The sequence below is a fragment of the Gymnogyps californianus genome, chromosome 2 (assembly GCF_018139145.2).
Source record: "Gymnogyps californianus isolate 813 chromosome 2, ASM1813914v2, whole genome shotgun sequence".
Classification (NCBI taxonomy): Eukaryota; Metazoa; Chordata; class Aves; order Accipitriformes; family Cathartidae; genus Gymnogyps; species Gymnogyps californianus.
The window spans coordinates 145,386,220-145,400,228 of NC_059472.1; the positions used below are offsets into that span (position 1 = coordinate 145,386,220).

At 39.6% G+C, this 14,009-nt stretch overlaps 1 protein-coding gene across 2 annotated transcripts; it reads right to left on the reverse strand.

Annotated features, from left to right (window-relative positions):
- Window positions 1-652: 652 nt before the first annotated feature.
- HACD1 (3-hydroxyacyl-CoA dehydratase 1) lies at window positions 653-13,905 on the reverse strand. 2 transcript variants are annotated; one of them, XM_050891175.1, is made up of 8 exons: window positions 13,612-13,905; window positions 9,467-9,584; window positions 8,212-8,230; window positions 8,042-8,130; window positions 5,217-5,338; window positions 2,740-2,918; window positions 1,149-1,274; window positions 653-947 (listed from the first exon to the last, which is right to left on the reverse strand). In XM_050891175.1, exons 1-7 carry the CDS (start codon window positions 13,737-13,739, stop codon window positions 1,192-1,194), a joined length of 738 nt encoding a protein of 245 aa, XP_050747132.1. In that variant the 5' UTR covers window positions 13,740-13,905; the 3' UTR covers window positions 653-947; window positions 1,149-1,191. The 2 variants fall into 2 exon arrangements, with proteins under 2 accessions (XP_050747132.1, XP_050747131.1); XM_050891174.1 differs by lacking the exon at window positions 653-947 and having other exon boundaries at window positions 957-1,274.
- Window positions 13,906-14,009: the final 104 nt, after the last annotated feature.

The following is a 14,009-nucleotide window of genomic DNA, read 5'->3' on the forward strand; positions in this document are numbered from 1 at the left end:
TTGTTGCCTACATTACCAAGGCTTCTTACTACATTATTACATTTTGATCTTCTCTCTCTCTCACTAAGTATCCAAGTTTCCTCAAATGCATTACCTTTTCTCTGAATCTCTTAGGCTGTGTCTAATTCGTTGGATCTCTCCCACTCAGGTATCATATAGTGTAGCATCATCTGTAACTTTTATTAATGTACTGTAGATCCCTCTTGCAGATTATTGAAGACATTAAATAGAATTAGGTCAACACAGTATAAACAACTAATGGAGAGGGAGCAATTAAAATTGCACAATGGGATGATTCAAAGCACAATTTATATTTTAAGACACTATTTCAAATATATTTTATCCCACTTAGCTATTTATAAGAAGTTAAATATCTCACTATAGCTACAGTTTCTAAATGCAATACCATATTTTTTCTGCATACATAATTAAACGTAGAATACGAAACATGCTGACAACCAGTCTTCCTCTGCAACCGAGTCCCATTCCAGCCACTGATCAGAGAAAGGTAGGCACATCAAGTCTACTCCTCAGCACAAACTTTTAACCAGTTAATATTATATCTATTATTCTACGTATCTTTAAAAATACAAATGAAAATATAGAGAGATCTACATTTGCACTGAAAATCAAGAATTCAGCTCCTATCAAAAGTCATCCTGGAATCCTACAGTGTGATCCTGTAATTCAAAGAATGTTGAACAACATGCTAACAGTACTTATAACTGGAAAGGTATTATTTAATATAAAGCTTAAATAACATTTAAGCCACCTAGTCTATGAAAAACATCATTACCTAATTTATGCTCTGTTTTGCAGAAGACTCACTTTCAGTACAACTTATCAACTCTCCTTCTGTTCTTGATGATGACTACAGGTCATAACAGAACTTTCAGAACAGAAAGCACAGTAGCCAACTATTCCAATTCTTAAAGCTATTTGTCAACCTATTGAAAATAAGAAAATAAGTTGTCTGAAGAAATTAACAATTAAAAATCAAAGTGAAACCAAGGATGAAAAGGTAAGTCTGAAGATATATTAATTGTAAAAATAATACAGTCCATGCTATTTTATGCACAGTTGTTTATTCTTGTTCCATGTTTTAAAACTTGGACTCAGAAAAATCACAGGAAGTTTTGGTTTTTTACCCTCTTTTTTTCCATTAAAAGCACCATAGTTACACGGCTTGATTCAATCGTCCTTTTCTACAATCACTTCTCCATGAAGCACCCTTCTTCTCTGCCGCAGCATGTGGAAGTAGAGTTGTGGAAATACTTGATCAAAGCATAAAAGAAAGCAAATTAGACGAAAAAATTCAACAGATCACATAACGGAAAAATACAATTTTGCAGAATGATGAACTGAAGAAAAATTATGGCACACAGTGCTGCAGCTGGTTAAGGTATATAATAGCAAGTCATGAATATTGCAGTGAATTACAAAACAATAAAAAGTCAGACAAGGCCCCCTGAATGTATACCCTGTGTTCAAGGAACTTCCCTCCAACACTTCCTTTGTCTAAACAGGACTTAACCACTTTCCAGCAGTGCCTGAAGTCTTCAATTCTGTGCTAAGGTAAGCATGTTTGAATTAACACTTTGAGGAGGATACAAATCTACCCTATTTGTTCAAGTCTGAAGTGAGGAGCTCCCTCTCTCCTGGCCCTCTGCAATCTATTATATTACTGTCCTGCTGATACATTTGATCCTTATATTTAATGGATAGAAAATCGGATTTATTCCTGAAGCATGAAGTTATATAAACAATTGTAAAACTGTTAGTAAGTTATGAGAGCTTAGGACATTTTTTACTTGTATAAATCTCTCTTGTTGGCCTTCATGATTTCTTGTGACAAAAAATTTCACAGTGTGTGTGCATACTGTGTAAATCCATGTTTAAGGTCAACTTCTTAAATGAATACCTTTTATGGATGCAGATCACAGACCCTTTTAACTTCAATTTTCCTGCTTCTCAATGCCTCTCTCTAATCTCTTGCCTTGTTTCCAGCCTCATTGTCCAGACTATCTAAAATATTCTATTTGTCTAGTTTGGTCTAGCCCCATTCACTGTATCTGAATCAGGTTGCTTTCTCCTTGTCTACACTGCTTAGGTACCAGTGGAAGCAACACTGGAAGTGAAAGACAGATAGTCTCTCTAATCTTAGCTCTGCTTAGCCAATTGATCTGTTGCTTCTGGTATCCAGAAGTACAAGGACAATCTGATTAAACCAGGGACTGAAGTATGTTCAGAGAGGTTTGGGGGGTGGATTCCTGTGAAAATGAAATCTTGGAGAATATTGCTTCAAGTTTTTCCTGAGCATGCTCAAATGGTGATTTTCAGGGCTGACATGTAAATGGATATTAATAGCAATAAAAACAAGGCAAATCTCTGGCACAACTTGCAGGACAATTTTTAAGCCATTGCTTTGAAGTGGCAGAGGCACTAGAAATTCTCAGCAACACAGTTACAGACATTTCTGTGTGTAAGCAAAAAGGTTTTTTACTTTGTCCAAGTCTTAGAAATGTTTTTAGCATTTTCACTGAAATTTTTAAGACAGCTTATGTTCTGAGGCAGATAACAGGACAGAAAATTTCAGTCTAATTAAAGCACAGCAAAGCTTGGAACAACAGAAAGCAGGCCTTTATAGTAGAAAGCGTTCAGCAAATTTAACTACAGGCAGTGTTTCCGGCATTGCTGATAATTATGTTGTTAGCGTTACTACAGTTAAGTAATACTTACAGGGCACATAGGAGAACATGACAATAATAAGGAAGTAATAGTAGTCAAAGGAGACATTATATTTGTTGGGAAGTCTCAGTGAAAACATTCCTGTTTTCTTCACATAGGGTAAAGCAGCATATATGGTTAGCAGTTCACCTGCAACTCCAGCAGGATACAAAATGATAAAAAAGTTGTATCTGCATTAAAAAAAAAACCCTTGTGAGAAACACCCCATGAATTTAAAATTTCCTCTTGCTATTATTAGTGGCATAGCAATATATTACAGTAGTTCCTGCACCAAAATCAAGGACCACTTCCTAACTTGGCACAGAACACCAGTTTCAGTTACTTTGGATAGCATTGCTTAGGTTTACAGAGAATGCATTCCTCAATCCTTTTATTTAAAAACAATGAAGTATCAGAATGTTTGTGTGTCTTTCTAATATTAAAGAGTAAAAAAATCCGCAAATCTGTAGTCTCCTATAATGACTTTTTTTAAAATTTACTGATCTTGCTCCTGTTGTCACTGACAGGATTCAGACCAGGACCGGATCCCAAACTCAGATGATCCTACGTATCTTTGTCACAGTGCATGCACACTGGGTCAACGCTATGTATTATAATTTCTTTGAAGACAATGAAAACTTTGAGAAACATCAGAAGCCTGTTTTACCCACTGCCACATGGGAAATCCAAATAATACTACATTTACCACTAATGGAAATAGAACTAAAAAATAAAAGAAAATGAGAGTGCCAGAAACTTATCAGATCCATTTTAAAATGGGAAGAAGATGTTCAAATAAAAGGCGAAGGCATTCAGTTTAAAGAAAATGTGGTTTGAATGCCACAGGCCACATAGGTGGTGACAAAATAAAAAACGTAATCAACAGGGTTTGTGCTATCCTTACGCACAGTGCACCATGGAGATACAGTTTCTCCTAAGGAACAGCTCTCGAGTTCATGCAGGGAGCAGCAATGAGAGCTGTTGCATAGAGAGAAAGGTACAGTGTGCACTCCACGACGAAAAGAGATGAGATCCAAACCAGCAGCAACCAAACATGAAACCCTCCTAGGCCCAAATGGGCTTAGAGGACTCACAGGTCAGAGAACAGATTAGGGGAGGCAGAAGAAGGAACTGATGCCATGACCTACACACAGTTTGTCTCTATGCAGTGAAAAAAAACCCGAAGTAAAAATTCTGAAGTAAAATTTAGAGCATACCTATTCCATTAACAATGGACAGACAAATCTTTTACAATTATAAGCTAAAGATCAGAAATTTCCAGCTCCCTTGGAGTACTGAATTTATGCCCAGTTGTGCTGTTTGATCATCCATAAATCTTGATGCGATATTTTGGACTCTATGAAAAGATAATACATTTTCAAATGTTTTGTTTATAGTATATTTCACCATATATCTCTGCTGTGAGAATGTCAGTTTTCCCTATTGTCTATTATAAGGAAACAAAAATTCTGTCATTCCAGACACACTGACTTGATGGCAAAAAGTGTATCTGTCAGTGTAGTACTTTCTGAATGCACTTCTCTTTCTGAAGTCTACATAAAAAAATTATTAACGAAACCAGACCTGATTATTTTTGAGTTTGCCATTTAGTGCTTAAACATAACCAAGTCTACCACCTTAGGTATTAGAAAAAAGATAATGTATTATAAGAATGGACATAAATATCAGACATATCAAAGTGCATTAGAAGCATCAGAACTGCATTATCTATAAAACAAAAATAAAGGAAAATAAACAAACACACTCTTTTAAATAAGAGTTGCCTGCGCTGAATGTAGGTTAGATATTTTCCTTCTAACAGTGCAAGTCTGTCTGTCTTACACGTATTTTTCAAATAATGACTATGGAGAATACTACTCTTCCAGTCAACTCTCCTGATAAACATGCAGTCTCTGTAATACATGTGATCTAGTGGCCAACCCTAAGTATGCTTCAAAATCAAAGCAGTTTTGATATGGAACACACTTTTTATGTGGGCTAAACTAAGTCAATATTTAGCTTCACTACATGGATATAACCTTACAAAAGCTCTGATAAAGCAGAACTTCTCATAAAGTAATAATATGCATACAGATTGAGTGACAACAAGTCCCACATTTTCAAAGACCTGAAATCCACAACGACTAGCACAGGTGCTTAATTTTGGGCATTGTATTCAAAAGCATCTTAAGGAGTCATACTGTAAGTTAAAAGATGACTCCAAAGATAAAGAAAAAAAATTAAATTAAAGCAGAGTTCAAACCATGAGACACAGAAAGCAAAGAACAAATCACACCCCAAAATCTCAGCTAAAATATTTTTAACATTTTAAACCAAGTAACAATGATCCCACGTACAGAAAGCAACCGACTCACACTCTGCTGACACATAACCAAAGCTCAAACGTCTGCTCTCCTGTGTGTTAGCTCAGCATGCGTGAAACTAACATGCACAGAATCATGAGAAACTGAAGTGCAAGACATCTCCACCTGGCCCATTTAATGAAGTATGGCAAATGGTTGAGCAGGTTGAATGTGTAGAAGGAATATCGAGTAATCTCTGTCACAGTCCATACGACCAGAAAAAGAATAACGCTCTCCTCATTCTGGATCTGCAGAAGTATAAAGAACCAACACTTTCTTCATCCTTAAGCTTCTTTCTGTGCAAACTGCAACAGACTTCTGTTTAAGATATATGGAACAGAACTAACATCTTGTAAAGAAAGAAAATGTTGGCATAAAAGTGATATGCTGAAACCATTACCACATACAGTTCTTTATCATATGTATTTACTAACATACAGACATTTTGCAAACTGAGCAATCTTTATCCATTATGCAAATATCAAAATATAAAACCCTATAATTAAGCTTATTCCTCCACTTTATTCTCTACCTGCATTTTCACTATGCTATCTAACTGTCTCCCTCTTTTTATTTGTGGTTGATTTACTTGTTTATTTTCTTACTCCTTAAAACAGCAAGAAGAAAACAACGCTACAGAAGATATGTTCCTTTCATAATCAGTTTTTACCCATTCTGCATTTCACCACTCTGTCTCCTAGACTTTCTCTTACTTTTTATCTCGTTTCTTCCTCACCGTATAATGCATGTCCCCATGAAACTTTAGACAAAAGGAATTGCTTAGTATAATCTACTAACTGGAACTTGGTCGCAGAAGATCAAATTTGGCAGACTTCAGGGAACCGTAAGATAGTTAAGGAGCTGGAACACAGACGGATCACTAAATGAAGAGTAGTTGGTAGATGAGGAGCTTTGGGTAAACCCACTCAACAATCCCAGTTAAGATTTAAGTTCTGAGTCATTAAACTGCCTCATCGGTAGGTAGCACATCTCTCTGCTGTTTCAAAACATCAGTTCTTTTTCACTCTAAGTGAACAAATAAACAAAAGTCCCCAAATACAAAGAAGGCACGTGGGGATCTATTACAAACACTACCTTCTGAGAAGAAGAATTACACGCAAGTAATTTTCTTTTCTTTAAAAGGGGAGGAATTTTGTAATACACTTCCATGCCTGAAGGCTGAAAAGCTCCAGGGATGTCTGTGAAATAAAATAAAGTAACATAAGTTTTGTTAAAATTACAAAAAAGGGAAATGATTTTTTTAAATAAAATGCAACACGGTGACAAAGCTTACTACAGCTCAAAGATGCTGAAAATCCACAACTCTGTCAAAAGTCAAGAAGAATTGTAAGTGCTCATCATCCCATAAATTTGCGCCCTCAATGTGTCAGTCAAAGAAGGTGCACTTTTAGGGAAAGGATCTCACCAACATGACAAAAGAAAAGGAGATATAAAAATACTGCCAAACTCACAAACAAATAGCAACAACTGAAGTGCAAAGACATCCAAACAAATAAGCAAAGGTAAAGACAGAATTAGGCCGTTCTTAGCTTCATGCGATTAGAGACAAACGTTGATAACCCAAACTTGGATTCATGTCACAGTGCTAAATCCAAGCAGAAGAGCTTTAAATAAGTATGCAGAGAATTCCTGTCTGTTGCCTTGCAAATCTCCAGTCGAGAGATCTGGGTCTGGCTATTATCACTAACATGCCTCTCACCACCTAAAGTGACCCTGAACATTCATGCCTGCTAAGCAATAACAGCGTGAAATACAATCAGACATACATTCAGATGTATTTTTTCTTGGACATAGCTTGACCTACTGTACTGAAGATAGAGGAAACAAAAAAAATGACTGGATATGCTAAAGATTTAATCCACCGCAGATAATAACAAAATGGCAAAATGCAGTGCTATATTCCAGCATTCATGTAAACATTCCATATAAAAAACTTATTAATCTTTGAGACATTTTCCCTAAAGGAAAAAATGAAAACACTTAGCTTACCAAAAAAAAAACCAAACCCCAAAAAAGCTATGAAAAGCCTAGTCCATGCTTAGAAAAGCGACAGTAAAGGAAAAGATGAAGTGTGGAAAACAAGTCCTCTGTGAACTGAAACAAAGGGATTCGACAACTGAGGCAGGTGCTATGACATCCCATCAGCAGAAAGGCATATGCCATCTGCCGGTGAGACAGTTTAATGGCTCAGCTTTTTAAGTTTAAAGGAATTCAGGAGCACAGACTCAAAATCCATCACTTAATTCTTACACGCCCTTCACAGAAAGCAGATCTCAGAAACTGAACTGAATGTCCTATCTACTAGCTGTAAAGCAGGCTGCTTGTTTCATTCTGCTAACGAATCGCTAGACTTACAACCACCTACAGCCAGGCAAATAAACTATTGTCATTTATACAGGACCTTAAGTGTCACTGTGGCACGCTGGATGACTTGATATATTTTTAATGAAAACAATGCAGTATGCATGCCGTCAAATGTTAAGATTACCATAACAGTCAAATCTTAAGAAGCTTCCTAAAATAAATTGCAAAATCACAACCATGTTTATCCAGGTAAATTCAATTTAAGACATATTTTCATTTAGATTAATTCAGTAAGTGCTAATTTCAGTTTTTGAAAGGGAACCAGTAACACTGTGGAAGATTTGCTGGTAAATAACAGCAGTAGTCATTGATCTCACTTAGGCAGATCACAGTCGGCACGATGCCGAAGACAGTGCTGATTCACAGCTAAGATCCAGACTCAGTGCCCTGGGTAGAAGCACATAAATTCCATCCTGTAATCCCAACTTCCAAAATTGTGCTCAAGTATGCAAGTATTCTCTGTAGGAATGTCATTAATTTTTAAATTGTTCTTACTTGTGAAATGAGAACTGTATTAATAGCTTCTCCTTAAAAAGAATCAAAACACAACTTGCTCACGCACATACCTGTTTTATACTATGTGCAATGAACCACACCATGAAGATTCTTGAACTCACTTGGACCCCAGTCACAAGCACAGATGTGCGAACTATTCCTTAAAAAGAGAAACATGTTATCTCTGTTCCATAATTCATGTTTTAATTAGTTACAGGAGAAACTAAAACAAAGAACTCACCAACTGCACAGTGGACTACCTGTAAATAAAAATAAGTTAGAGGTTACTGACGTACAGTATGTTACTATCTATGCTATAAACATGGCCTTTTGATATTAATATAAACCTAGGCTTATTTCTGAAGGAGAACAGTTTTTTTGTTTCCAACTAACAGTCTTTAAAAGAAATACACGTCAGAGCCCTGGCAACCAATGCTGTGATGGGCTCAGTATCTGATCTGTGCAAACACATGAAAGAGATTTATTTTCCTAATTAGTTGTATATATTACATATTTAGATACTTACAAAGCATTTATTTTTTGAACTAGTAAGCTTCCCTTCCATTATCTTATTCAAAGAAGAATTTTACAGGACAGTGTGGAGAGAGTCACATAAGGGATGCTAAATGCATAGCAATTTTAAAATGTTCTGTATTCATTATGGATTAATAACATTATTATAATTTTGCCAATGACAGCTATGAAGCTTCAGATTTATTGTATTTTCTGGTCACTAATGTTTAGCAAATAGAGTGCTCTTCATTATTTTGACAGATTTGAGTAGAATTACTTATTGTGAAAGTTTAATAGCATAAAAGCCTATATACAGCTGGCCACATGATTTTAATAGTTGCTTGAACTACAGATGTTGTAGGCAGACTGAGAAAAAAAAGTTAAAATGTAGATAGGCACTCTTTGTTGTGCCTGGGAAAGAACCGTAAGTGCTCAATACACCCAAGAGTTTCATTCCATAGATGTACCATAAACTGAGATCACTAGTGCATAGTTGGCAAAAGTCGTATTATTTAAAGAATACTTTGCACAACTTGCACACACCCTGTTGTAATGGATTACATGGGGCATATGAATCCAGTCTGGAAATAAGCAGAAGCAGGAAAGGCACAGAAGGATAATGAGTCCAGTATAAGGAATAAGAGGGAAGCTATCACCTCTGGAGACAGAGATGAGGTATCTACTATGCTAGAGGGTTGATCTGCTGGCTGGAATGCCTTCAGAGATTTTGCCTTTTGAGTTAAAGACTCTCAAATCAAAGCAGTTCCCAAGCAGTATTTGATTTAAAGAAATATTAGAATTAAGTTTGAAAAAATGTGCCCATTTGTTTCAACTAATCACCTTGCCCCCCGAGAAACCTCCATTAAATAATAAAGTTAAAAGGACTTTACTAATATAATATTTTGATATTAAATCCAGGTTAATAATGTGTTTTGCCTATAATATGCAGCATCCAGTAAAGCAAACTAACATTTAAAATTTACCTCAAGCAAAGCAAATGTCTGGAAAAATTTAAGCGTCTTTTGAACACTTCTGAATAAGCCTCTATGTGTTCCTTTCTGTATATAAAACCGCACCATGGCAATACCTAATACCAGCCACCTACAAAAGAAAGAGAATGGATACATTTCAAATTAGAATTCTAAAAATATCCATCCACCATAAATAATTTAGTAGAATATTTTCTTCACAGAATATCTTCACTTCTTCACTTGTCAGTGTTCTTAGGAGATTATTAAAAATATCTTTAGACATAAATATTATATAATGTTATGTAAACATTACATTCTTTTATCTCTTTACTTGGAAAAGGATAGAGAATGACTTGTTTACCTTCAGAGGATTGACTTGACTTGAGGGGACCCCCCAAAACCACAGCTCCATCAGACTTTTCACTAGCAGTGACTACATATTTTTACTTTTAAATGCTCATGCATCTTTACTGTGAATTACTGTTATTTGAAAACACATGATGAACTCAGCACTGAAACCACTGTTTTAGGTCGCAGGTTTGTATAAGTAAAGGACCGGAACCTATGCACATCATTTTTACATTTTTCGTGGCCCCTCAACTCATCATTTTCAGAACTGACTAGTGATCTGAATGCTTCTGTTTGTGATTGTCCAACCGAAGTTACCATTACGATTCAGTTTTCAAAAGTGTTGAGAAGTGATCTTTGAAAATCAGACTCCAAAGTGCTGAAAGATAGTTGATCTATGCTCCTGGCTTCCAGAGGCAGGTATATTTAACTAGCACATTTGATGGTGTTGGCTAATTTTTAAATTTTTTTTAAGGAAACTGAACAATGACACCAACTGATAACCTTTCCAATGTAAAAGAAAGACAGTAACAGTATCTTTTAATCAAACTGGAATTTGACATAAAACTTAAATTGAGATCTCAAACGGAAATTGAGACTAAAAAAAATAAACTTCTAAATTGTGATGGGTTGAGCCCCACCACCCAGCCCAGACCCAGTACAATAACCCAAGGCATGCACAATTCCTTCCACATAATGAACCCATTTTATATAATTAAGATTTTTGAAACAGTGTACTATATGTTCCATCCTTAATGCAGAGCTATACCACATTGTTACAAACATCATACTAGCGAGATGCCTTGAAACTTCAGGTGTCAATCCAAAAAGACTAAGAAAGTACAAAAATTCTTTAATATAGACTTATAGGCATAACCAGAGCTATGGATGGCTATTTTGAGAGTTAAAAATAAAAATACAAAAAATTACAATAACTTTAGCTTAACTTCTTGTCTGATGATACTGGGAAAAATTACCCAGTCCTTTCATTCTTAGTCCATTCATAAAGTCATAGCAAGCATGCTGTACAGCGACATGAGCTCTGGCTAACGAAGGGCCCAAGTGACGAAGCAGAGGGGTCTGAGAAATACTCAGAGGCAGATTCAGAGAGCATACAAACATTCAGAGAAATATTTATATAAACATTTGGATAAATATTTAACACATCTCCTGTTCTTATACTCTTCCCTAAGCATAAGTTATTGGCTAACATTGGAAACAGGGTACCAGGAAATACCGATCTTTGGTCAGACCCGTTATGCTGTAACGGCATGAGAGTCGCATGGATCGTGACAGCTCTCTGTTCCCCTCGGATGACACGTACTTCAGTATCAGCCAGTTAACAACTCTTACACACGGTGGCTACTGCTATGCAGTCACTTGGCATGGCCCATTCCAGCACTTCATGATGGCATTTCAAACTCACATAGAGTCAGTCAGGCTTCCCCACATGGTAGGAATGATTCCCCTCCTTGATCCCTTCTACTTTAAGCCCATGAATCTGATCTGCCAGAGCTCCAAAATTTGCCCCAACAAGCGTTACTTAGATTTTATAACGGATTTTAAATCTGAGTGCATTCATTTGAGGTTGTCTCCCACCACTGTGGAAATGAGGAATTACAGGAATGTCACTGGTAGTCCTTCACAGTAAAGCTGCTCTGTTTTATAGTGAAGTGTTTGACAACAAGAAGGTGACTGAGTTTACATCCAGCTGGCAGCACGAATGGTGACAGCAACAGCTCTGTCCTAGCCCTAGACTGAGAAGTCATAATACATCTAATCTAACACGGCATTTTCTGCACCTCATTCTGTAACAAAAGGGTTGCAGAGAGAAGTAATCTTGGACTACGCTCAGAAGCAAAGACTGCAAATGTGTTTTTCTTAAATAAATTTTTATTTGGACATGAATTTCTGTAGATCAATTTATTTAGTTGTCAGTGGCTTTGACTTTGGATCTCAGGAAAGCCTTTGTACTGAGTACTGCAAATTACCAGGAAATGGAAAACACTTTCCGTAATAAAGGTAGCATTTCCATTTGGGACGTTCAGTAAGATTGGGTACTGATCTGTCATTTTAGTCCCTTAAACCTTTGTTAGAAAGGAAGATAAGCCGCAGTTTTTTGTTAGAATGGTTGTTAACATGCAATTATGTATTAGTTTGTTAAAACTCTAGAAACACTTTGCTATAGCGCACTGTCTGGACAAATGGACAAATAGACCGTTCTTGTTACTTATTTATCCTGTGTAATGCCCCTGTTAAGTACTGCTCTATTCCAAATGATTATTTTTCTCTTAAATTGTATCCATACAAAATTATAAGAATTTGTTCCTATCTCTTACTTCTCTGTTTCCACATAAAATAGGCAATTTTGCATGTCTTAATCCCTTTTGATACTAATGGAAGATGGGAGAGAAGGAAGTGGCAGACACTGAATCAGCACCTAAGGTCAAAACTAATATGGTTCGATAATCTTCTACAGCATATAAAAGTCAGTGGCAAGAGTCAGTGTTCATTAGCAAATTCACACATGTAGCACGAGGCTGGGAATTCAATGAGGTAACATTAACCTGCCAGCTAGAAAAAAATTACATTGAGTAAAAGCACTTTTCAAAAGGCGCTGCTGCAATATATGAACAGACGAATACGTGTTCAAGATTCACAGATGCTAGTGAGAAGAAAGCCATTACGATCATATTCCTGGCTTTCTGCATCAGTGCTTGAACTCCTGCTTCAACTACAGCATATCAGTTTTGCTCTACGGCATTCAAATGGCAGAGTTCACTCACTGGTAACCAAGGTAAAATTGTTCCCATGATGAATGTCAGCCTAAAAGTTATAAAATTGTTCTTTCTTAGTTTTCTCTTAAGCATGTGGAAATTAATAGGTTGTTGGTTTTTTTCCCCAAGAGTTAGTGAACAGGACACATTTTCAAGAAGTGAAAATATGTGCTTCAAGCACTAACAACATAAACCTGAGTGCTGTTACGATCTGTTATTCAAAATAAATACCCACTTTCCTCAAAGCAAAGCACTGCAGTATGGAGCACTAGCTCAAACGAGCCCATTGGGTTCTTACAGCTCTTTCCCCCTCCACCCACGCCCTGCTCATCACTAAATGCCCGCTGGCGCTGAGGACCACGCTCGGCTTTGGAAATTTCTACCTCGCAGAAAGCCGGTGCGAGCTCTGCTCGCTTCGAGCCAGGGCTCACGGACCCGAACGAGCTACCCCACACGGTAACCCGGGGCGTGAGCTCACACAGCCAGCCGCAGGCGGGAACCGCCGCCCGGGACAGCTCGCCCCGAGCCCCCAGCGCCCCCTCAGCGCCCGAGACCGCCGCCCCGAAACCCCCGGCGGCACCGCGGGGCGCTTTCGCCTCCCCGCGGCCCGCCAGCAGCCCCCGCCCGGCGAGGTGCGGGGGGCCGCGGCGGCGCGGGGGCCGGCCCGGAGGCGGGCGGCGGTGGAGGGGCGGCTGTGCCGAGGGACGCGGCCTGCGCGGCACCCCCGCCCGGCATTCCTGTCCCGGCTATACTTAACCTCCGCGGCGGGCTCGGGGTGACGCGCTGGCGGCTGGCAGCGCTGCACCGTATTAGGCAATGCCCGGCAGGCCAGGGCTAGCCCCGCACCCGGCGGCTCCCCTGCGCTCCCGGCTCTCACACCCGGCTGCCCCACGGCTACGCCAGCCTGCCGGGTCCCCGGGACCCCGCCTCGCCTCGGCCGCGCTGCACCCGGCTCCCGCCGCTCCGCGCCGCGACCCCGCGCCCCGCTGAAGCGCCGCGCTGCCGGCCCACGGCGTGCCCGCGCCCGCTTACCCCGCGGTCATGGCGACGTTGTAGAAGATGAGCCACGCCGTGGCCAGGGCGCCCAGCCTCCTCTTCTTGCCATTCTCCTTCTCCTCCACCGCGCCGTTGCCGCCTCCGTCCTCCTCGCTGGACGCCATGGTTCCCCCCGGCCAGGGAGCGAGAGGCGCACACCCGCGGGGAGGAGGGGCTCCCTCCGCGGCGGGGCCGAGGCCGCGCTGACAGCCGGACCTCGCGCTGTCTCTCACCCCATCTGTCTTCCTCGAGGGCCGCTGCCCGCCGCCAGCTGCTCACATGGCGCTGAGCGCTCCTCCCTCCTCCTCGCAGGGGCTCCCCGGGGCACGCCAGACCCTCCGGGGGCGGCGCGGCGCGGCCCCCGGGCGGGCAGAGCCGCGGCCCCCGGGCGGGGC